This window comes from Prionailurus viverrinus, chromosome X, assembly GCF_022837055.1.
Source record: "Prionailurus viverrinus isolate Anna chromosome X, UM_Priviv_1.0, whole genome shotgun sequence".
NCBI lineage: Eukaryota > Metazoa > Chordata > Mammalia > Carnivora > Felidae > Prionailurus > Prionailurus viverrinus.
In genome coordinates, this window is record NC_062579.1 from 15,251,968 (window position 1) to 15,277,804 (window position 25,837).

Sequence of the window (25,837 nt, forward strand, 5' to 3'; positions counted from 1 at the left end):
ATGTCACAGGCCTGCATAGTGACAGCTACTGCTGCAGAAACTAGCACAATGTAAAATTACAAGTTTGTCCCACACTGCCATGATAGCTCCATGATTGAAATGCATAATTTTACTCTTACTTCTTTAATGAAGGTTTGCAATGATGTAAAAACAGTAGGAAGCGTTTTTGTTCAAATGCAAATTACCTTGCAGGAAAGAAATAACAAAGGAAAGAATTGCCACCAAGGGGAAAAATGAAATCTTAAAGCACTTCTTTGGTTATAGTTGAGACAAACAATTAACATGTTAAGGATCATAATGTCCTGTAATAACATGTTGCTTCAAATATTCTCATTCTTTCCACTTACGGGTCCTTTCCATTTGCTGGATGACTTTGATGTTGCATGTCAGGAGGCAACTGCAAAATATTTCCAGCATAATTGCAAATCTTAGAAAGAATTCTCATAACAAGGATTTTAAGTTGTCTTTAATCCTCATCCACGTGGTAAATAACTAAATTACCTGTAGACCTATCACTTGCATGAAATGGTAAAGTTAATTAACCGATTAAATGATTGTTACTTTTTTACTGTATACTAGGTACAGAGAATTGAGTAGTGGATCAAACTGATAAGGGTTTGGCCTTCATGAAACTTAGAGTTGAGAGAGGTCCCAGACACACACACACACACACACACACACACACACACGCACGTGCGCACGCACCTCAGCCTCTCCTTAGAACTTGTTAGAAATGCAAATTTTTGAGTCTTATGACAGACCTGTTGACCCAGAATCCTGGAGGGAGGGGAGGGGAGGGGAGGGGAGGGGAGGGCACGTGTGTACACACACACACACACACACACACACACACACATCCAGAAGCCTCCTTATGGATTTCTTCATATATCATTAATATATTGTTTCAGTTCTCTACTGCTACCTAACAGCACCACGAAACAACAACTGTTGGCTTATGATTCTGCAATTTCCAAATCTGGTTAAGTCTTCATGATCTTTGCCATTCACTCATAAGCTTGTCTTTCACAGAAGCAAGGGAATGTGACTACCTTTGAAAGCAGTGATCTCTTTCAATCTCTGCTCTGTTCCTTTTTTATGATTGCATTTGGGAAACAATTTAACTTCTAACTCTATAGTGATTTTTCAACAGTTCTCAGATAAAAAATAAATGGTATGTTTACAGACAGGGTCTTCTCAAACCCTGCTGCTGCTTTGGATGTTTATAAATATAAAGTGGCTAGAGCCAATACAGAATCATAGAAACCTTAGGGCTAGAAGGGACTTTAGAAGCCATCACTTTTGCATCCCTAATTTCATACATGGTCATTGTGGCAGTATTACAATTGATTTTCTTTGTCCATTTCAATGAGAAGGGTGTGTTTAGATTTTTTCTTTCTTTCTTTTTTTTTTTTTACAATTTTGAGGGTGTGGTTATAAGTTGCGGTTACTAGAAAACAGATTATCTTGGCTTTTCATTAAGAAAAATCAAACGAGGGGCACCTGGGTGGCGCAGTCGGTTGGGCGTCCGACTACAGCCAGGTCACGATCTCGCGGTCCGGGAGTTCGAGCCCCGCATCAGGCTCTGGGCTGATGGCTCAGAGCCTGGAGCCTGTTTCCGATTCTGTGTCTCCCTCTCTCTCTCTCTGCCCCTCCCCCGTTCATGCTCTGTCTCTCTCTGTCCCAAAAATAAATAAACGTTGAAAAAAAAAATTAAAAAAAAAAAAAGAAAAATCAAATGATTATGCTCTGAGGTTCATGCTTCTAATTTTCTCCAAATTATATATTTATACCATAGATCTCTGAGTTATGGAGCTATAGGAGTAATTGTTGGACATGAATTTACACATGGATTTGATAATAATGGTAAGTACTGATTCATTGTATAAGCGGCTGCTTTTATGATAATGTTGATGATACAGATGTTAATTGTTGCTATTATCTTTGCATAGTGGCATCACCATAGATTGAAGATTATCCAAAGCAGTGTGAGTGCTGATTGAAAAATATCCCCCATGCCTTGCTGTGATAGCTTGCCATAAATAAATAATTGTTCCCGTTGGTGATGGAATAGCATGAAAAAAAAAAAGACCTTGTAATTTCACTGAAATTATCTTTGCATTTAGATCAGGATTGCTGTAGCTGCCATGATAGTTACAGGAATTGCTTCATAGCCTCTCCCCTCTGTCACTTTTTTATTCACCATCTTGAGATGCTCTCCCTGGAGGTGTGAGCTCTGCTCTGAAGATGATTATACATGCTGCCAAGTTAGGATTCAGCCAGTTAGGACTCCAGAGCTTGGCTGCCTGATTCCTTTATACGATTTCAAGGATTATGCAATGCTTAAGCTGTGTTTTTCTCTATGCTGGCATATCTTTAGATTTTTTTAAAAAGGCTATGCTTTCCTAATAATGCAAAATATAGAATATGCTGTGTATCCTGATGAGATTTAAGCACAAGAGCAGAATATGCATAAACTAAAGAAATTATTGCCCCTTGTAGGTTGTCATCATTTGTAATTGGCACTCCTTTCTCCTTTACCTTTGAGCATTATTGGAAAGCCACATGAAACCTCTGAAATTTATGAATTAGTAGCAAATGATAATCGTATCCACATCTGCACAGTGATAGGCAGATGCAAGGAGCCAACTGGCACAAGGCAACATTGTATAGAAAGGACCTTTTTCTTCCATGTCTATGGTGTCTCCACCATCCTTTCCTGGATGCTGACCCGAAAGCCTGGTTCTCCTTCTGGGCAATTCTTCCTGTGCTCCCACCAACCCTTCCTGAATCATCTAGGGTTTTGGTTCCCCTGGCCTCTCCCCTCCCTGTTAAAATATAGCTACCTTGTGCTCCTCTCAATTTCTGGAGCTACACTTTCTGTCTTTCCATGATTGGTTTATCTAAGAGGAGTGTCTTAGCTAAGAAACATAACCCAGAAGTGATCTCTTGGTTCTGGGCCTTTCTTCCTGGGAAATTTAAGTACAGTTCTCGCTGTGAATCTTTTGGAGGCCTTCTGAAGTCATTCTCCAAGGACATAATCTAATGATGCCAATTTCAGTCTGTAACCAGTACTTAGGACAGAGAGTCACATAGTTAACTACATGCCCTGTAACTGTTTAATGATTGGTTGGATAGTGTGTGGAAGACAACGACTCCGTGCCCTTCCAGGGGTTGGTGGTAATGGCATCCACTCCTGCTGAAGAGCCTTGGATTATTCCAATTAACACCTTTGCTTCTAGGACTTTCTTGTAAGCCCACTGAAGAGTTCTTTGCATAATTAAATTCAAGCCAATAGTAATCTTGAGTATGAAGACAGTCTAGATACACTCAGACTTCTTTTGAAGGGTGTAGAGAAAATGAAGAGTGAGCCTATGGCAAAAAAGCATGTATAACTGATCTTTTTTTCCATTATGTTTTGGAGATTTCCATTCTTGTTCCAAGTTCTCTTTTTAGAGCAACCTTCCTTGTCCAAGCAGGACAGATGGGCCTTCAATGCACACTGATGGCTGTGGAATGATTCATAACAGAGGTTTTATGTGTGTCTCGGCTCCTAGCAACTTGGAGGAAACACATTCCTACAGGGTTGAGTCAGGGGCTACGGTCTCCCAGTGTGAATGACTCATTAGACTGTTCCCATGGACTGTTTGGAATTTCACTGGTCCTGGTGCTCCATCTCCCTTCATGGACTTTCTGAATGAAGCCATTTCGTTTCATAATCCAGAGAACAGTTTGGGTCACATCAGATGAAAACAAAGAATTCAAGATTGGTTCAGAATGTGCATACCATAAGTTGATGAATCTTATTTTTAAAATGTTCTTTTTACTTAGGAAGAACTTCCTCTTTCTCCTTCCCCCCTTTCTACAATTAACCTGTGACACTGGAGAGAAGGTAGGAGCTGCTCCCAGGAGTGCTCCGTGCTACTGGGACTGCTTTCTCAAGGCCTATTGAATTGAGGGAAAGGGGAAATGGAGAAATTAGTTTCCATAAATAGTACAAATATCTTTTTTTCTTTTTATTTAAATTCCAGTTAGTTAACATACATTATAGTATAGTTTCAGGTGTACATCACCAGGTGCTCATCAAGACAAGTGCCCTTCTTAATCCCTATCAGCTATTTCACCCCTGCCCCACCTATCTCCCCTCTGGCAACCATCAGTTTGTTCTCTGTAGTTAAGATTCGTCTTGGTGTTTGCTTCTCTCTCTCTTTTATTTCCTTATGATCATTAGCTTTGTTTCTTAAATTCCACAGACAAGTATTTGTCTTTCTCTGACTGACTTATTTCACTTAGCATTATAATCTCTAGCTCTATCCATGTCATTGCAAATGGCAAGATTTCATTCTTTTTTTTATGGCCGAATAAGATTCCACTGTGTGTATGTGTATTGTGTCTATATCTGTCTGTCTGTCTGTCTGTCTTCAGCCATTCATCCATCAGTGGACAATTGGGCTGTTTCCATAATTTGGCTATTGTAGATAATGCTGCTGTAAACATTCGGGTGCATGTGGCCCTTTGAATTAGTATTTTTGTATTCTTTGGGTAGATACCTAGTAGTGCAATTGTTGGATCATAAGATCTATTTTTAACTTTGTGAGGAACTTCCATACTGTTTTCCACTGACTGCACCAGTTTCCATTCCCACCAACAGTCTAAGAGGGTTCCCCTTTCTCTACATCCTTGCCAATACCTGTTGTCTCCTGTCTTGTTGATTTTAGCCATTATGACAAGTGTGAGATGATCTCATTATAGTTTTGGTGTGCATTTCACTGATGATAAGTTATGTGGAACTATGTGGAGTTATCTTTTCATGCGTCTTTTGGCCATCTGGATGTCTGTCTTTGGGAAAATGATGTAATCCCTGTGAAAATACCAACAGCATTTTTTCACAGAGCTAGAACAAACAATCCTAAAACTTGTATGGAATCACAAAAGACTCTGAATAGCCAAAGCAGTTTTGAACAAGAAAAGCTAAGCGGGAAGCATCATAATTCCAGACTTCCGAAGTTATATTACAAAGCTGTAGCCATCAAAACAGTATGGTACTGGCACAAAAATAGACACATAGATCAATGGAACACAATAGAGACCCCAGAAATGAACCCACAATTATATAGTCAGTTAATCTTTGACAAAGCAGGAAAGAATATCCAGTGGGGAAAAAGGCAGTCTCTTCAACAAATGGTTTTGGGAAATCTGGGCATCTATGTGCAGGGAAAACAAAAATAAAACTGGACCACTTGCTTACACCATACACAGAAATAACGTCAGAATGGATTAAAGACCTAAATGTGAGATGTGAAACCATAAAAATCCTAGAGGAGAACAGAGGTAGTACAAATATCTTTTAATTTTCCTTTCTGCTAGGTAGAAAATATGATAAAAATGGAAACCTGGATCCTTGGTGGTCTACTGACTCAGAAGAAAAGTTTAAAGAAAAAACGAAGTGCATGGTTAACCAATATAGCAACTATTATTGGCGGAAAGCTGGCTTAAATGTAAGTACAACTGTGGTGAAGGAGCATCTTGTGGAGCATCTCATTTTTTCTCTTTTGGACATTAGCTTCCTTTAGCCCATTGGTTCTTGGTGTGTGGTTTCCAAAACAACAGCCTCAGCCTCTCCTTGGAACTTGTTAGAAGTGCAAATTCTTGAGTCTTATGACAGACCTATTGACCCAGAATCCTGGAGGGAATGGAATGCTGATAGTTAGTCTGGCTGGCTGTCTTTTCACAAATCCTCTGCTGACTCTGATTCAAGCTTGAGTTTGAGAATTACAGGCCTAAACATTAGTTTGTTTTCCTAGATTCAGACAAATATAGAAAGTCTTGTTGCAAACACAAACAGTACAACTCTTATAAATCTATATTCCATATCATTTAAAACATTTTCCTTCCAAACTACTACTTTAGTTTAATTCGTTGAAATCTCACTAATTTGAATTAAATGACTCTTAATTGGTTAAGAGATGTTAATTACAGACGTTTGAACAAAAGAAACGTACTTTTAAAATGCTGCTTTTTTTCTTAGGTATACATACATAAATTTCCATGAAGACAAGAATGCGACTTTATACATGCTGCTTGTGTGCGTCAGATTCTGCTCCTTTCTTGTCTTCATGTCCGTTTCCTTCCCCTTTCCCTGTCATCACTCTTAGCTTGCCTACCTGTAATTCATCTTAATCACCCTGGTACACTGTTTCCCATGCTCATGTAGAGACAGACATGCATACACGCACCCCTTTAGTTCATGGTTTTCAGTGACTGTCCAGAAGTCCACATTGTGAGTGTGTCTAACGTACTCAACTAACCTCTGGTTGAGAGAGGTTATGCTTTGTCTCCAATTCTTTTCCCACAGTAAATGCTGGTGTAATAAACACTGTCATTAGGTTCATGTTCTTTTTGTCCATATAAAATAGGTTCCTACTGTCACCAACAACTTATATTATTTCATATTCTCACCAGTGATATACGAAAGAGCATTTCTCTATTCAGTTATTTTCTTGTCAATATATGAGAACTTTTAAAAAATATTACAGATGTTAAAATTTTACATTCGACATTACAGTGTTTTCCCCCAAGTATATTACTCATCCATTGGATTTTATATATGGCATCTTTGACCTACAAAAATGAAACATTTCTATATAGCCAAAGATACCTATTTCTCTTAAAAAATAGTTTCTGTATTTCCACTGTATGTCATATATATAGTTTCCCAGCTTTTGGGGAAAATTTTTGTTGTTGTGTTATTTTACATTTAAATCTTGATGCATGTAAAACTTATTTTTTTATGGAATTTAATATGAGTGATTACTTTTCTTCTGATAGTCCATTGATCCACCATCACTGATTAAAAGACTTTTTTTTCTCAATGAATTGATTATTTGTCAAATTTTAGAATCTTATATATATTGACATCAATTTTTGGATTATGTGTTCTACTCTGCTGGTCTATTTGTTGATTTCTTTACCAAGCCCTTATTACCATTGTTATAAGGATTGTTCTGGTATGTGTCAATATAAACTCTCCCTCACTGTTCTCCTTTTACGTGGTTGCCCATTCTCAGGCAAATATACTTCTGTAGTTGGTCCAAGATCATGTTACCCACAGGTTACCCTGTGCCCCAAAGAAAATCCCATTGGGATTCTAAGTTAAATCACAGTTACTGTATGGAATTGACATGTTTATTATACAGTCTTCTTGTTCAAGAACATGGTATGCCTTTCTGTCTGGTTCTTATTTTACATTTTCAAACACAGTTTTATAGTTTTCTCTTTGTAGTTTATCTCCTGTATATTATTTTTAATTCTTTTTCCTTTTCCTTATTTTGCTGGTTTGATCAGGTTTTCATTTCTGCTCCCTATATGAATTTTTCTTTGTAGTTTTTTTATTGCGTTTTCTACCCCTGCTTTCATAATTATGAGAAACAGATTTCTCACATTGTATTTGACCGTAAGAGGCCAATAGTGAAGAATTGTTGGTAGGGTATGGATCTGCAGGAAGCCCTCACTCTAAAACACACATGTGCACCCTGTATGCCCCTAATTCGTATAGTTAAGGGTACAACACCTAAACAGGAACAAGAGACCACACAGAACTGATTGGTCCTCTACTTCTTCAACCATATTCAGCACAAGGAACACTGCTCTTTATCCAGGCAGAGAAACCAGAGGCTGTATTCTTGAATAGTTTCTGTAGCTCTTTCATCATTGTTCTGGAAAGCCACTTCTGTGTGTGTGTGTGTGGGGGGGTGTGTGGGTGTGTATGTGTGTGGGTGTATTTTAATATCTACAACTCTGTCATGAGAAAATGTAAAATGGGTGCTTCTGTTTATCAGTATTCAATTCAGGAGTTATCACATTGTGAAAATCCATCTACAATATATGTTGCTTCAAGAAAAGTGTAGGGGAGGGAGGGGTTCTAGAGTCAGCTATAGGTTCAAATCTTGATTCAACCAGTTACAAGTTTTTTGAACTTGGTAAAGTTGCTTAATGTTCCTTATTCTCAGTGTCTTCATCTGTGAAATGGGTCACTGTTCCTGAACTCATTCATTTGTTGTAAGAATTAAATGCCTGCCGTTATGTAAAGCACCAGCATGATGGCTGACGTGCAGTAAGTGCTCAGTAAATTGTTGTTACTATTACTAATACTTTGTCACATACTCATAGGTGCCCCATCCTACAGAAAAACAAAGCCAAAGTTTGTGGGACTGAAAACAACAACAACAACAACAACAACAACAACAACAACAACAAAAACCAATAGAAGAACAGTTTTCTTAGAGGAAGGGAATGTATATTTCGTGATGATTGTTATATGCAGGCATGGTGGTAGACTTTTCAACCAGCCAAAACAAATGTAATCCTCATACTGGTCCTGAGAGGTGTACATATTGCTAGCTTATTTTACATATAAGAAAACTGAGGCTCAAAGAGATGAAAAACCACAGTAGAGTCTAGATTAGAGTGAGTCTGAGATCCACATTCTTTTCACCATATCATGCTGTGGTTCTCACATTCTAAGCTCATTTTATTCCTAGCTAGTGTGTTGGGAGGGAGACTATTCCACAGCATCCTTTTGGGCTAAAATGTCAGACACTGAAACTGAATTCTGGCAAATGTGTACCTTTGTCACAAGGACGATAGAAAGGGGATGCCTGCCCTGGCAAAATCCGCTCAGCTGTCAGAAAACAGCTTCAATCTCTATCCCAGAGGAGAGGTGGTGGCTTCCTTTGTGAGTATAAAGGGCCACAGTTTTTTTTCTGGCTCCATTTATGGATGCTGGTCTTCCATGCCTGAGTCCATTGCAGTGAACTGGGGAGTGCTCCAGGGGAGTGCCACAGAAGCAGACTATTCCCAGCTGGTGAGAGGCAAACCTAGGGCCATATGGTCTAAGGAGGTGGTCTAGAGTGAGGGGGAGGAGCCAGAGGGGTGAGGCCACTCCTCAAACCTCCAATTTTGATAAAGCTTAGAGAAACAACGAAGGAAATTAAATATGGGCATGAGTGGGTATAAGCAGATGCACTGGAGTCAAGAGCAGTTGAGATTTGAGAAGGTAGCATGTTAGGAGGCAAAAACTCTAGACACAGACTTTTTGGGTTTGAATCCCCGTGAAATGTGGGCAGTTGATTTAATCACTCTGTTTTAGGTTAGGTGCTCCAGAAACAAAGCCCAAGAAGGGGTTTCTTAGGTAAGGGATTTATTTAGGAAGTATTTTCAGGAGAGACCTGTACGAGGGTAAGGAAAATCTGTTGGTTTCATGAGTTTAGCCTCAGCCTGATCCAGGTTCTGGAGCATGAATTGCACCATAGGAATTGTTCAGCCAGGGGCTAGAGGGCTAGGCAGTTCTAACTGCTCATCAGTCAGTTACTGAGAGTTGGGGTATCCCCTCCCAGGAATCTTCAGGTGTGGTGAGTCCCCTAAGCTAAGCTTAATCTTTCTGAGCTGGTAGCAGTTGTAGGAATGGGTGTACAGTCCTGATGGAAAAGGGGATCTAGTGTGACAACAACGACATCTGTAGACATCTGCTACACATTCTGTTCTTTCCTTATTTGTTAAACAAGGATGGTGGTAACAGCACTTAATTTGTAAGATTGTTGTCAAAGAAGAATATATGTGAAGCCAGAGTGGGAACTTAGAGGACTGAAGCTAGGAGAGTCCTGGGTGATTACGGAAATTAATGCTCTCCGAAGATTGGTTTTTATCCATTGGTATTGCTTGATACCTGGGTGCTTGGGCTAGCCGAAAAGTAAAGAATGGGTAGGACCCATGGCTTTAAAGTTTAGAGCAGGGTGTATTCATTTCCTGTTGCTGCTATCACACATCACCACAAACTTAATGGCTTGAAACGACACAAACACTATTTTGCAGTCCTCGATGTCCCGCTCAGGTCTCAGTGAGCTGAAATCAGGGTGACACAGAGCTATTTTCCTTTCTTTTTTTTTAAAGAAAAAATTTTTTTTGAACGTTTATTTTTATTTTTGGGACAGAGAGAGACAGAGCATGAACGGGGGAGGGGCAGAGAGAGAGGGAGACACAGAATCGGAAACAGGCTCCAGGCTCTGAGCCATCAGCCCAGAGCCTGACACGGGGCTCGAACTCACAGACCGCGAGATCATGACCTGGCTGAAGTCGGAGGCTTAACCGACTGCGCCACCCAGGCGCCCCAGAGCTGTTTTCCTTTATAGCTGCTCTGGGGGAGAGTCTGTTTCCTTGGTGTGTCTTGCTTTTAGAGGCTGGCCACATTCCTTCACTCATGGTGCCTTTCTTCTAAACCAGAAGTAGCTGGTCACATCTCACATTGCATCACTCCTCCCGTTTCCTCTATCCATATGGACCCTTGTAGTTACATTAGACCCACCTGGATAATGCAGGCTAATTCTCCAGATCCTTTACTTAATCATATTTTACAATTTCCTTTTGCCACAAAAGATAACATTTTCACAGGCTCCAGGAATTTAGGACATAGACGTCTTTGGTAGGGGAGAGGGGGCATTATTCTGCCTCTTAGGCAGGGATTGACAACCTTGGTCTGCAGAGGGCCAGGCAGTAAGTGATTTAGGTTTTGTGGGCCATAGGTCTCTTTTGCAACTACTTAACTAGGCCACTGTAGCAAGGGGAGTGCCCCAGACCTTATGGACACAGATGGGTATGGCTGTGTTCCCATAAAACCTGAATGAAGGACACTGAATTTGAATTTCATCTAATTTTCATATGCCACAAAATATTCCCCTTCTTTGGATTTTTTTCCCCTATGTACTGAGAAATGTAAAATCCAGTTTTACCTCACAGCCTGTACAAAAATGAGCGGCAGGTTAGATTCTGGCATGTGGGCTGTATTGGTTTGGAATGTTTTTTTATCTTAGCCTATTTAGGGATTTAAGAAACAATCTTCAAATGTTTGGAGGAATTTCTTCCCCGTGCTTGGCTGCTTATCATACATATTGCAAACCTTGACCTTGTGGAATGTGCTACTTCTGTTTGATTTTTGTCCCCCATGAGAACTACCCTCCTTTTAATTTTTCATGGAAGTTGCTGAAGGGAAAATGGAGATGGTTGGTCTTGAAGTTTTGTTCCTTTGTGGATGGTAAATTTTTGGAAACAGAAGCACACGGAAAAGACTCAAATTATATGAATTAATCAGAGAAAGTCATTTGTGTATTGACATTTCAACTTTTTCTCCATTAAACCCGAGTCACTCAGAGTATTGTTAACATTTTATTGGAGCTGGCTAAATTGGTAAGATATGGAGGTGGGGGAGAAAGAAATGCGTAGCATAATAAATAGAAATTAGTGTATTCAGGAGCACCTTGCTGGAGTTCGTTTGCCATCTCACAATATATTATGACTACCCTATGATTTATTGAATGTAATTTTCTCTGGAAAATATGGCACTTTTTCTTGCTATTGTATTTATGCCTTCTGCTGAATGATAGTTGGCTGTGAAACACTCTTTTTTTTTCTTTTTGTTAGGTGAAGGGGAAGAGGACCCTGGGAGAAAATATTGCTGATAATGGAGGTCTGCGGGAAGCTTTTAGGGTATGCACTGCAACATATTTGCTGTGATTTTTAAAATGAAACTATGGAACGCCATGTGGGTGCACCTCAATTTACACTCCAGACATATTCTTGAGGAGTTAGATTTCTGTAATTTCTGTAAATAGAATTATATTTCCACATTGACTCTGTCATACTCTATTATATGGATAGAGCTGCATTTCTTTTTTTCTTTCTTTATGGGATATAGAGTCACCCTAAAGAATAATATTTGTTGTGAAGAATCATGTATTTAAAGGATGGTTTTCAGCAAATGCGTTCACAATAATATCAAAGCATGTTCCAGAAATCTCCTCAGGGCTATGTTCATATGAGTTTTCCTTGAGTACCCGGTCTCTATAGCCCATCTTGCAATTTTCTCTTAAAATACCAAGCTTCTAAATGATGGCCAGAGGCTAGTGGTTCTCATATAGTTGGCCAGTAACAGTCCATAGTAAGGTTTTCATCATCCACTGGTCTTTGCTTAAATAAGAAACATTAAGGATGATGTGGAAAGATTTTCATAAAGGTAAATGCATTTAATGTAAAGACCAGGCTGTTATTCTCAGGTTACATCCTTCCTGTATTCTAATTAAAATATATTTTATATTCTCAGGTTACATCCTTCCTGTATTCTAATTAAAATATATTTTATAAAGTGATGGTGATTGCAGATGATAGTTTTCCCTTTTACTTGGAAAAATAAAAATTTGGCCCCAATATGTTGACCCCAACATTTATTTCCAAAGTCCTTGCCATTGTGTTAGAGAAAGAATAGCTTTTTGTGGGGGGGGGGAGGTATTTAACGTGTGAATGCTTTGGCCCAGCTTCTCTGTATCTGTTGAGTATCAGGTCTTTTAGCAGGTGAACCTGCCTCACTGTTAAGCAATACGACATTGATTTGCATTTCCAGAGGTTGGTGTTGTTAAAGGAAAACTTTACAGGATGCATTTTGCACATGGTGGAGGATATATTGAGTATCTCTGCACTGGATGAAACAAGAGCCACCATTGCAGAGGATCATCCATTCTACTTCTCTCTCCAGGCTTACCGGAAATGGATAAATGACAAGAGGCAGGGACTTGAGGAGCCTCTACTACCAGGCATCACATTCACCAACAACCAGCTCTTCTTCCTTAGTTATGCTCATGTGAGTAGGCCAAGGAAGGTGCATCAGAGGTGAAATGTGAGACTTTGGCTTGCTCCCATGGTGAAAGGTTTGGAACGAAAGTTGAATGGCATAACTTTGATTTGAGCTGAAATTTTATCTTGCTGCTTATTTCCGGGACAGATTTCATCTTCTTAATATTCTGGGGGACATAATTAATCAACTGATTGAGTCAGGGTATTTTGGTATTGTTTATCAAGTGGGTTACCAGCCCTGTGGTAACCACTTATCATTTCTTTAATATATCCTGACTTCTTAAAGTATGCACTACTTCCTATAACCTTTTCTGGTGATTGGCTTTCATGGCCCTGCCCTCTGCTCTGTTTCTCCTGTTCCTTTGCCTCATGGGCTGACAGTATCCCACCTCTCTCAACCTGTGGGGGACCCACAAGGCTGTGTTCCCTTGGTCGCAAGAGTCAGAAGAGTACGTGGAGGCTGCTAGAGCTGAAAACAACAATAGAAGCTTATGTCACAAGTGTGTAGGCCTCATTTTCAAAGAAGAGATGGGTTGATGAAGGTTCTGATGCATGGCTTCACAGTGGGCAATGTAGATCTGTATGCTCAAAACTAGACCAAAGTTGTTAAAGCACAACCTTCTTTTCTTCACTCTTTGCATTGGCTCCTCAGTAAGCTGATTCATTCCACAGCTGCTTTGATTTTCCTTCTATGGCTTTTCTTCCTTTTTGATTTTCTCAGCTTCTTTGGCTGACTCTGGCTAAAGGATTCTCACCTTTCTGGGATCTTTTATTTCTTTTTTTAATGCTAATTTATTTTTAAGACAGAGAGTTCGGGAGGGGCAGAGAGAGAGGGAGGCAGATGATCTAAAGTGGGCTTTGCACTGTGACAGCCACAAACCTGATGTGGGGCTTGAATTCACGAACCGTGAGATCATGAACTGAGCCAAAGTCAGATGCTCAACTGACTGAGCCACCTAGGTGCCCACAGGATCTTTTGTTTCTTAAAGCTGACATGACAACACTAAGTAATCATTTATCGACATGACATTGGTAAAACTGGAGTCACTAAAATGACTTTCCTTTTTAGTTTTCCCATTGCTGTCAATACACCCCAAGTCTCTGGGTCTTCCTGGTTAGAAAATGTAGATTCTTTGGTCTTACTTGATTTGTCTATCCTCGTTTTTATGACATGGGTCCCCAAAGCTGGATGTTTCATCGTTTTAACTCCTCTTCAGATTGAACCTCTTTTTCCCTATTAGCCTGTCTCAACATCTGTAGAGTAAGCCTTGATCTCTTCGACTCTGGATTATCCCAACAGCGTTATGGCATGTTTTTCCAACCTTGGCATCTTTCCACCACTGTCTGTCTTACATGACCCTGGAATACTACTTTGATTTCATTACAGACCTGCTGAAGGAACTGCAGTGGCTCCCAAGTGCCTGCCAAATCAAAGCCAAACACGTCCAGCTGGCTTTCATAGTTCTGTTCAGTCTTACTCAACTGTACCCAACCAGTTCTGAGTTCCTGCAACTCTCCTAGACTCACCCTTAGCCAGGCAGGTGTCCTCACTTCCAACCCACACTGTTATGCCAATTACTGATTGAGTGGCTTTGCTTTTGATTTTCCTTCTATGATGTGACCCTCTTCATACTCCTCCCCCCTGAGATTATTCAGTCTCATCTTTATTGTTCAGGATCCATGTCGAGTTCCACCTCCTCCAAATTTTCCACAGACTTCCCTAGGACTCCAGTACTCTCTCTCTCTCTTTTTTGAATCTCCAACTCCTTTACATTACATTCCCTTCATTACTATGCAGTTGAGTCCTTAATTGTTCTCAAACTGTTGAAGACTTTTAGTTTTATATCCATAGCTAATCTTCTGGATCCTTATATTTCTTTGAAAAAAACCTTTTTTTGAGAGAGAGACAGAGCATGAGTGGGGCAGGGGCAGAGAGGGAGACACAGAATCCAAAGCAGGCTCCAGGCTGTCAGCACAGAGCCTGACGCAGGGCTTAAACCCACGAACTGGAGATCATGACCTGAGCCAAAGTCAGACACTTAAGCGACTGAGCCACCCAGGCACCCCTGGGTCCTTACATTTCTTATGTATCTCCATAGCACCCAGCAAAGATGCTGGGTATGTTGAAGATGCTTGACATTTTTAGGTGAATTGTTTATAAAAGGTAAGACTAAGTAGCAGTTCCATTAAAGAGACTTCTTTGGGGTCAGTGCTGGGTCAGATATCTCAAATAAGCACACACAATGTAGTTAGAGATTTCTAGAGCAGGGGTTGGCAAACTTGGACCCATGGGCCAGTTATGGCCTGCTGTCCATTTTTGTAAAAACTGTTTTATTAGAAAACAGCCATGCTCTTTCCTTTATGTGTTGTGGGTGGCTGGTTTTGTGTTACTGTGGCCAAACTGAGTAGTTGAAGCAGAGACCTTATGGTCTGCAAGGCCTAAACCATTTAATGTCTGCCCTTTTACAGAAAAAAGTTTGCTGACCTTTGATCTCGAGGACACAGTACAGTGTCCATTGGTTCTTACTTACTTAAAGTCCATCTTAGTTACATCCTAGTCCACAATATCTTTTTGGATGTAAGGCAAACCAACTGGTAGCAATATTATCTTCATAATTTTGAGATGTCTTCAAATAAAATTCCAAAGCATATCTGATTTATTTAAAAAAATTTTTTTCAACGTTTATTTATTTTTTTGGGGACAGAGAGAGACAGGGCATGAACGGGGGAGGGGCAGAGAGAGAGGGAGACACAGAATCGGAAACAGGCTCCAGGCTCTGAGCCATCAGCCCAGAGCCTGACTGACGTGGGGCTCGAACTCACGGACCGCGAGATCGTGACCTGGCTGAAGTTGGATGCCCAACCGACTGCGCCACCCAGGCGCCCCTGATTTATTTTAAACTAAAGAGATTTAGGGAAAAATGGAAAGCTACTTTATGTTACTATCTTGGAGGTATTCCTACTGACAGAAGGAGGAGATTTTCAGCCTTTGCACATTGGAATAAGTCTGCTTATAGGGAGTAAAGTTATTTTCCCTCCTGAGAAGATACTTGGAAAACAGTAACAACCGTAATGTGTTTTCAGAAGCCTCTTAAATGATTTATGAAGCAAAGACAATAGTATAACAATGCTGTATAATAATGTAAGAATATAAGAAGAAACAGAACAAGAAAAAATGAGGTAATAGAGAATGCCAGAAACAACTTCATCTCAACTAACTTCTGAGGAAATTAAGGAATCACATTACAAAAGCATCTTCACAGTCATGTTCAGATGGTTTATCTTCATCAAAAGCAATAGCATCGTATCACCTTTCCTGCTTCCTGTATCCTTGTACTTTCTGTGACCTGTTAATTCTTTTCTTAGACATTTTCTTTATCTTTCTACTTTTCTTCATTCCTGTTTCTACTTACTTAGTGGCCACTCATTGGGAACCTTCCTGAGGCCCATAAATACTCTTGGAACTAGTCTCTAATTTCCTCCTCCTGCTATGCACCCCTGCCAGATAATTCTTTTACAAATATGATTTTGTCATTTTCCTGCTCACAAATAGTGTTTAAATACAGTTTAAACCCTTGGCCTGTTGCTCAAGACTTCAGAAATCCGGCACCATCCTCTCTCCCTGCTGGCCTCCCACTGCTGCCCGTTATCCACCACACATTATCCCTGCTCAATGTCTCGCTTTTTCTTTTCTCTCAAATATGTCTTTGCTTCCATTTTCTCCCGCACTTAGAATTCCCTGCATCATTTCATGTCTCCTAGTTCTTTTCATACTTCAAGGCTATATCATGTTTCCAGACAAACTTCAAGTCAGGATTAAGTAGGTTATGGTGCAGGAACAAACAGTACAAAGACACTTTCTTTTGTGTTCCTGCTCCACGTCCCATGTGAAAGTGGGGGTTCAAAGTGGGACTCTGCTCCTAGTTATTACTCAAGGACCAGGGTTTTGGAATCTTTATCTCAACACACGCTCACATGTTCAGCATCGGGGTAGGAAAGAGAGATGAGGAAATGTCCACTGGATCTTAATGCAGCATCTTAAATTATTCTTAAGACTCTTAAAAACTTGCACTGGGTTTTTAAAGCTTCCACAAGGATGTGACATCTGTCACCTCTGCTTGCATGTGGTTGGTCAGAGCAAGTCACATTAGCTTTGCCTAACTTCAAAGTCCATGGAGAAATCTCCTCCTATCTGAGGCCCTGACTAGGGGTAAGGCAAGCAACGCACTTAGGGTGCAAAATACTAACTTCTCATGACCATACTCAATAAGGAATGATTGATTGATTTTTTTTTTTTCCTGTTCGAATGAGTATGGTGGAATTTGATAAGGGCTATTCCAAGCATTATATTATTTGAGTTAATACATTGGTTGATTTCTAGGCTTATACACTATTCTCTTGATTTAAGAAATTTGTCTAGAGGGGCGCCTGAGTGGCTCAGTTGGTTAAGTGTCTGACTCTTGATTTCGGCTCAGGTCATGATCTCGCAGTTCGTGAGTTCGAGCCCCCATCGGGCGCGCTGCTATCAGCGTGGAGCCCGCTTCGGATCCTCTGTCCCCCCTCTCTCTGTCCCACTCCTGCTTGTGCTCTCTCTATCAAAAAAAAAAAAGATAAATAAACATTAAAGAGATTTGTCTAGAAACCTTCCTAATTTACTCAAGTTGTGGAGTTATGCACAACAATCAAACCTTCTACTCTGGGGATTAGAATAATGGATGTTACTCTTGATGAAGGTTTTATCTGATCTACTAAAACTGTTTGTCATCCACTGAGTCTAAAATTACTCTTCAGTATGATTTGGAGCAGTTAAGGTGGTAGGCAATGTGTAATCAGAATGGAAACATAATTACTGGGATTCTCTTCTCTTTTAGGTGAGGTGCAATTCCTACAGACCAGAAGCTGCCCGAGAACAAGTCCAAATTGGTGCTCACAGTCCCCCTCAGTTTAGGTAAATGGGCAAATCGGTGGTCCTAATTTTTAACTGTGCGTCTCCCACCTCCTCCCCAACTCAGCCATCCCAGTGCTGTACCACATAGGAGATCTGAACAAAAGCCCTTATTGTGAACAGCGATATCTCCATTTTGCAGACAGGAATATCTGGCCAAACAGAACCGAGCATCTTTTCTTTCATTAATAGGAAGCTAGTTTAGTCAGAATACTTTCAAAAAAAATTTCTGTAGTAGGCATTTACTCATACCTCTAGTCTAGTGCTGTATCGAGATCTGTGAGATAGTACAAGACTCCAAAGATAATTTAGAATCCAATTCATAGCTTTAGTATTAATTCCCATTTGTTATCTTCCAGGTTTTGAAAGGTACCAATCCACGGGTGCCAAAAGCACCATGGGTGCTCAGTAAACTGGAATATTTGACTTATCCAGCCCCCTACTTTTTTTTGTCTGGGCCAGAAAATGTCTTTCTCCTTAGGCAAGGATGAGAGTTTATGTGCCTTAAAACACGTAGAGCTCTGGTTTATTTTGTGTCCTAGGATATCCTATGTAATGCCTCTTGTTCTTTCATGCAGTCAACCGGCAGACATGAATGAATGCCCACTTTCTTAATAGCTCTGAACACAAAAGAGGATGTATGGTGGTATTTAGCTATTAGAATTCATATCTAAAGTCAAAGCTCTACATTTTGGCTTTTAGTTTGAATCATTTTTTGAAAACAATTACTTCACGTGAAGGGAAGAGGATTATGAATTACAATCTTACTTGTCAGAATGTACAAAAAATAATAAGAAAAAATAAAATTAAAGTTAGTATACTTACCCTGTGCTAGGTTTCTTGCACAGTTTGAGGGAGCTTTTCTGTAGTTGGGGTCAGAGAATTATAATGGGAAATCCAAGAAACCATAATAATTTTTATTGAGTCTTTGCCTAGAACATGTCATATATCTGGATATCTTTGCTTGATGTTTAAGTGACTCCATCAGCACAGTGCAGGAAAATTGCCTAAAATTTCTCCTGTATTTAAAAATCTTATTCCTAAAAGTTTGCTTTAGAAATGTTTCAGGAATTGACTATAAATTACCCAGTAGCATAAAAATCTAATCACTGTATTAGAAATTCTCCCCCACTGGGCTAAACTGTCAAAAATGCTGACACTCTCTAATGGACTAAAATATTCTCCCACTGGCGAATGGTACAAAGGAAGCCACACAGTAGATTAATTACTTAACAGATAAGATTGTAGAAACTAATTTCCTTTTAGTAACTAGTTGCTGGTAACGTTGGATTTTAGCTGATAATTTGCAGAGTATACTTACTAATTATCAGCTAAATTCTCTTTTTAACATTTGCCCAGGGTGAATCACACTATGAAATATGCATTCCTACCCATACATCCCAGCTAAAACAAGAAGTTTGGATACAGGCCAATATATTCATTCAAATGCCCATAGGTAACAAAGTCATTAGGGAAGAAATAGTTAATAACTGAGAAAGCTGAGTCTCTAGTCAACCCTTTGACCATGCAGTTGAGTAAGAAATAGATGAGGGGGCAGTTTTTGCTGGCTTGTTAGTGATGTCTGCGGTAACTATAGATTTTGAGTACAGCAGAAATCACACGATGGAAATACCTCTGCCGTAAGGCAGTTAAAATGAAAGTGCTGAGTAGGAATCCACAGTCTTTACTGCAGTCAGAGAACTTGCAAGAACACCAGATTTTGGAACTAACTTCAGTAAGACATTACTCATCAATAACAGGTAGACACCATTCATTAGTTTGTTACCTCGACCAGATTCTAGGTAAATATGAACCTTCAAACATAATAGGAATTAAGGAAAGCATTTTTTTGTAGATTGAATGAAGTCTTTAAAGATAGTTTATAGATAGTAAGAACATGGATGAATCTTGCAGACATAATATTGAGTGAAAGAAGTCAGGAACAAAAGAGTGCTTATTGTGTGATTCCATTCATATGAAGCTCAAAAACAAGCAAAATGAATCTGTGGTGATAGAGGTCAGACTAGTAGTTTTCCTTGGAGGTTCTACTTGTAGGGCACACAGTGGAGCCTTCTAGGTGCTGGAAATACTCTGGGTGGTAGTAACATGGGTATATATACGTGAACAAAATTGATAAGCTTTACATTTTACTTTGTATCAGTTATACCTTCCATAAAAAGTGGGAAAAAATAGAAAAGCTAAGTATTTCTGGTACATCCTTAAATTTCTAGGAGTCTATAAATTTATAGGGCTATACAGTTGTATGTATATACAATTTATAGGAATTGCAAACCCTACAGTTTATAGAAATTTGAGGGTATTGGGAAGATTCGTAAGAGCATGTGCCTGGCATTCAGGAGGTGCTGGTTCTAGCCTCAGCTCTGTTAATTTCTTTGGAATTTTACTTCTCCATTTGGGGCTTCATTTGTCTCTCCCATAAACAGCTGAGATGAATGCAACATCTCTGAGAGCAGTATGGCTGCTGCAGTTGTATCCAGAACCTACTGATATGGAAGAAGTGAATAACATGGACTGTGTGACATATCTTTTCCAGGGTCAATGGTGCAATTAGCAACTTTGAAGAATTCCAGAAAGCCTTTAACTGTCCATCCAATTCCACGATGAACAGAGGCGTGGACTCCTGCCGACTCTGGTAGCCAGGCCGCTGGTGTAGGCCATCCTGGGAGCCGTATAGCGCCAGGAGGGGCCACACCGAACACTCATCGCCACCGCTTTCGGCCTCTGTTCCCCTGAAGACTTCTATTTTTAATGCATCTTCATTATTTGGGTGTTGCTTGGATGTGAACAGTATTCAAATTGTAGGGCTTAAAAAAAGGGAATAGAAGAAGTGAACCAAGTATGTTTCTTTAGAAAACCAAACCAAAAAATAAAATAAAATAAATCCCTAGGCTACTTTTGTTAAAATATTACCTGCTGAATTGTTGCTTTTGTCCATTTTAGTGTAAACAGCTAAGTGGTACACACTATTTTAATCTACAGGTTTGCAGAGAGCCTAAGTAGAATGTATCCAGAAAAGAAATTCAGTCTATGCATTTTGTAACCCATGATGAGGACATGATCCTGGATACCTGGTCGGTCTTACTGCTCTGTAGAATGCAGTACTAGATTTTATGTATTATCATTCATAGCATTTATTAACTATGGTAGTTAGGTTAGAAATATGTTGGAGCTTCATTTTACAATTTTTGATGAAATTTTTGCCTTCATCTTTGAGGTCTGTTGGGTTGCAAATGCCTCTCACAGCTTCTGTCTGATGTAGCTGATTGCCCTGTTCAACTCGGCATGAACAGAGCTGGCGAAAAGGCTACTTGAGAAAGGATTTCAGTTTCTCAAATAGAAAAAAGAAAAATGGATGTGTTTTTAAGGCCCAGAAGAAGTCAAAACTCCTACTCACTAGGAGATGAAATCTCCAAAATTGGATCTATTCTGCCCAAACCTCAGTGATTATGTCTGTGTGCTGGGCACTTCTTCAGTCCAATTCCTGTTTATCTTGTTACCCTCATGTATGTGCATTCTTCTGTTTCTGAAATGAGCAGGCACTGAGAAAATGATTTTCTAATTCTCCAGTAAGAATGTATGGCTTCCATTCCCCCTTTAGTGCAGGCGACCAGATACCACTTCTCTTTTGGCTCAGTTAACATGACCTCTCTTTGAAAAAAGCGTTTTGAAAAATTTCTTGATTGGAGACATTTTAAACTCTATTGATTGATTTAAAAATTCCTCACATGTCCAAAGGAAGATAATTTTTTCTGTCCAAGTCTTCTAAAGAGTCTGTAAGGAAGAGCAGTGCTGGGTTTTTGAGCCTCAGAACTTTATCCTTTCGGGTGAACCCCTCCATGTCTTTTTAGCGTGTGTAGGGGAAAATCTTAATGGCCTTACAGTGGTTACCTGGCATTTCCAGTTTCTTAAAATAGCCATCCTACCTTTACATTATTCATTGTGTATGTGGTTTGGCGTTAAGTAGGCCACAAGGAAAAATCTCAGAAGAGAATGACAAACTCAGACTAACCGTGGGAGACCATTTTGCATCCCTGTGATTTATTTTCCTTCTTTTTTTTTTTAATTTTAAATGTACGTGTGTGCCATGTCCTTTTGTAAACATGGGAACTTCCAAAGGGACAAAAATGCAGGGGCACCACCATGAGGAAAACAATTACCTGTGTTGTTAGTCAGAGGACAGTGATTTTCCCCTTGATTTGTTCCTCTCTAAATGAATAAACTTTGGAAGGGCAGCTACCTTTTCCTCCTCTTAACCAAGGCTTAATGTGACTTATTTTTAAAAACAAGTGCTGTTAGGTTAGGGGTGCTGGAAGTGTACAGGCGTTTTCTCTGGAGGAGCCATTCTGATTTGCTTTAGACATACAAGATACTCCTTGTTTTATCCCCCTCCTTGGACATTTAGAAGCCACCGAGGTTTGTTATGCTGGTATGAATAGCATTTTCCTTCTAGATTTCTCTTTTTAAACTCCCAATAAACACATTCCTGCAGGTCAGAGAAAGTGACTAGAATTATGACTTTGGAGGTGGGAATCATGCAGTCAGTTGTCAGTTGAAGAAGACTAGTTAGTGATCGGTTTGGGCCCTATAGTTTCTAAATGATGTGGCTACTTTGTCCTGATTAACTTTATGTGCTGTAACTCAGTTATACTGAAAGTTGTAGATACGAGGGCCATTATTAAAACAAGATAAACCCAAAGCAGGAGTACCAAGTCATCGCTACAAGCTACAACAGTTTTCTCGTAGGATTGGATTTCCACATACATGGTCAAGTTTAAATTTTCGATTATACTCTTGTTACTTCTCTTCAATACAGGTTGCTAAAGGAAGCAGACACTGATTAAGTGCTAGTGGGAAGAAGGGAAAACCCAACAGGAAAGAAAGGTAAAAAAAAAAAAGTAGGGAGAAGTTGGCCTCAGAATGTGATTAGGAAGAGAAGACAGGATTTGGGCAATCCTTGCTAAGCATATCCATTGGAGCCGAGCCATCAAGTTTTACAAAAATAATTATGGTAAATTAAAAGGAAATTAGATATTGGATCACATACTAGGACTGCCATAACAGACTTTCCTGATTCATATACCAGATGTTCTACCAGTGAACTATTGTCTGCGTGTTGGAAGGAGTTTTGGGAAATTCTCCCGGAATAGTCGAGGATTTTGTATAAATAAAGTGGTATTATTTGAGCTTATCACCATTGCCTAAAGTTTGTTGAGCTTTTCACCAACCATACAGCATTGGCCTCCTATTTCCATTTTTTCCTTTTATGAGACAGACTTGGACATGACTAATGCAAGCTCGGATTCGTAAATTATCCTGAAGTTTATTCAGTGCCTTTCCTCAATGGAGCTTAAAGCATAGCACATAAATTTTATCTTATTTAGCCCTGGAGCATCGCTAAGAAGCAACGAGGAATGCCAGCTTGCTGCACAGGTTATGCTCGTGCCAGAGAAGTGGAGAGAGGTTTGAAATTGCTTGTCAAGTATTCCAGGATCAGGAAAGGCAGAGTCTTTGTTCTTTGGGCAGCTGACCTCTGCATTAACCTTCATCCCTTAGATGACCCCATTTCTAAATACATTTATTCTCTCAGTATTTGTGCAGTCGCTTAGCATTTGATGGGGCTTCTTCCTTGATATTTCTAACATAATGTTTCAATTGCCTATTAAGCTAATGAAGAATACATGATTGTTTCATGCAGCAACATTTTCCTCACCAGTGGCAGTGCCCCCGCTGGTTTGAAGGAAGGTATTCTTGGATTATGCATTTTATATCTAAATGGTCATTGTATTTTCTTCTCTGACTTGTAAAACAATGTGAACGATCATTTTAAGGACAATAAAAAGTTGAAGATTTTCTGTTTCCTCTATTTTTTTAAAAAACTTATAATCTATTGTATCTGTTAACATACTCAGTTGTGTTTTAGACAATACTATTTGCCCCAGAAGTATGCAAAGTGCTCTAGTAGACTACGTTTCTTGGTCTAGGAAAGTGGGATTTGAATGCAGTAACTTTGTAGACACTGAGAGATTTACGAGGTGGTCGTTGTATTTTCTTTTAGAGTATAAGCCAGCAGATGTGGTTTATTGCTTATGCAATAATATTTCCATTGAGGAAAGGAGAGGCTTCTGAGGGAATGATCAACCATGATAGGGCCGATCTTACTAAAGTGATGATGCCATCAGACCAGAGTCTGTATGTGCTGTCACCTGTCACTCATTCAACACACCATAAGTGAACACCGGTTTTGTTTACATCACACAACTAGCTGTATTTGGGCAGATGATATGCTGTCCCTGGCCTCGCTGAACAGTCTGGTCTTACATGGGAGACAGGTGTGTACACTGTTAGAATCACCCTGCTTTGTGACAAGTGTGGTGATATTCAAGGACATTAGGTTCTGGTTTGGTGCACAGAGAAGGAATTGCTCAACTCTCCTCTGGTGGATGCTGTCCGTGCTCTCTCTGCCCAAATCCCAGCAGCTCCCTTTTCCTGGGCACCCTAACGTCACCTTCAGTCTGCTTTTTTTCTAAGTGGCTGTAGCTCTCCACGATAACTACCCTCATGCTACTGGAGCCTCTTCGCCCCGTGCACACCAGAGAACTGGCAATGCCTGGGATTTTATAGCCCCTGGCGGCCTTTGGACAATGCAAGCCTGTCTGCTTTTCCTGAGTCGAGACAAATCCAGAGGCATATCATAGAATTCAGACTAACTTCTCTATCGGCGCATATTTGAGGTTATGTTGGCAGTGCAAATAGAGCCCCCTGTTGATAATTTTAATCATCTTTCTGGCACTGATAGGTTCTAAGAAAAGTACTGGTTTGTAGTAGGTGTGCCATAGGGACTATGTACAGGAGAGAGCAGACAGGATACAGAGCTGGTGGGTAATAAGTGGCTGAGCATGGCCTGTTAGTGCCCCTTTTAGAGAGTTTACACTAGTTTCTGAGCTGACCCTCCAAATAAGAATTCTTGTGTATAGGGTAGTGGCGGAAGGAAAGATGCATAGAAGTGACAGTTTATGAGTTATCTCTGGAGCATGCACAGGAAGGAGAGGCTTTAGGGGAATGGAGGCAAAGAGTCTAGAACTTTTTGTGCTATGGTCTGTATGATAGATTTTATAAGATCCCTAACAAGTATTGAGTGTGATTCATTTGTTAGATATATAAGTGGACCTGATCAAAACTTGAAGGAGGCAAATGTTACCAATTAGGTTTAAGTTATTTGCGTGTCCCTCAAGTTCAGTTCTTTTTCTTAAAAAAAAAAATTTTTTTTTACATTTATTTATTTTTGAGAAACAGAGTGAGACAAAGCGTGAGCGGGGGAGGGGCACACAGAGAAGGAGACACAGAATCTGAAGCAGGTTCCAGGCTCTGAGCAAGCAGTCAGCACGGAGTCTGATGCGGGGCTCGAACCCACGAACTGCGAGATCATGACCTGAGCCGAAGTCGGACCCTCCACCGATTGAGCCACCCAGGTGCCCCCAGTTCTTTTTCTAATTAAGATCACACTTGCTGTTGAAACAGATTATCTTAATAGCTTAAGCCAATTTAAGTTGATTTCCTGTTTTCATTTCATACAGAATAGGTGTTGATGGTCATTGAACCTCTCTCTTCCAGTTGGTGATTTAGGGACTTGGGTTCCTTCCATGTTGCGATTCAGCCATTTTCACCATGATTGAATGCATGTTGATCTTACAAGAAGCTGGTGGAGGAGAAGAGGCCATGGAAGATATTGACTGGAAGGTTTGGTCTGGTTCAGAAATTATCTGTGTCACTTCTGCTCATATTCCATTGGCTAGAGCTCAGTCATGTGGCAAACCTAACTGCAGGGGAGTCTGGGACATATAGTCTAGCTGCGCGTCCAGAAAGGAGAGGAAGTGGGTTTGGCTATCAGCTGTCAATCCCAGCCACATCTTCTAAAGTGAAATATGGGACAGTAACTTTGAGGTCTTCTGAATTTGGGGAAAGTGCTTTGGGGCAAACACAATGACAATTTTAAAATGCCATTGGTAGCCTGCAGTTTATTCTGTAGGAGTCTTTATAATTAACAGCTTAATTGGATAATTTAATCCCCTTTAGAATTGGAGATAGCCACATGAAAAGGAGGTACTCCCTGTGATCTGACAATACTGGGCTTTAATAAACACACCAAAGTGAGCTCGGAAATGAGTACCACAAAAGCATTACCATAATTTGTGATCA

The 25,837-nt window shown here is 40.0% G+C and overlaps 1 protein-coding gene across 2 annotated transcripts in view; it reads left to right on the forward strand.

Moving 5' to 3' along the window:
* The window catches only part of PHEX (phosphate regulating endopeptidase X-linked), a 237,854-nt gene extending 214,364 nt beyond the window's left edge, over nt 1–23,490 (forward strand). For both annotated transcript variants that reach the window (XM_047845028.1, XM_047845029.1), the window contains 6 exons: nt 1,796–1,863; nt 5,365–5,495; nt 11,470–11,535; nt 12,578–12,682; nt 17,547–17,623; nt 20,175–23,490. In XM_047845028.1, coding sequence (XP_047700984.1) covers nt 1,796–1,863; nt 5,365–5,495; nt 11,470–11,535; nt 12,578–12,682; nt 17,547–17,623; nt 20,175–20,277 — 550 coding nt within the window. In that variant the 3' untranslated portion in view covers nt 20,278–23,490. The remainder of the gene's footprint in view (nt 1–1,795; nt 1,864–5,364; nt 5,496–11,469; nt 11,536–12,577; nt 12,683–17,546; nt 17,624–20,174) is intronic.
* Nucleotides 23,491–25,837: the final 2,347 nt, after the last annotated feature.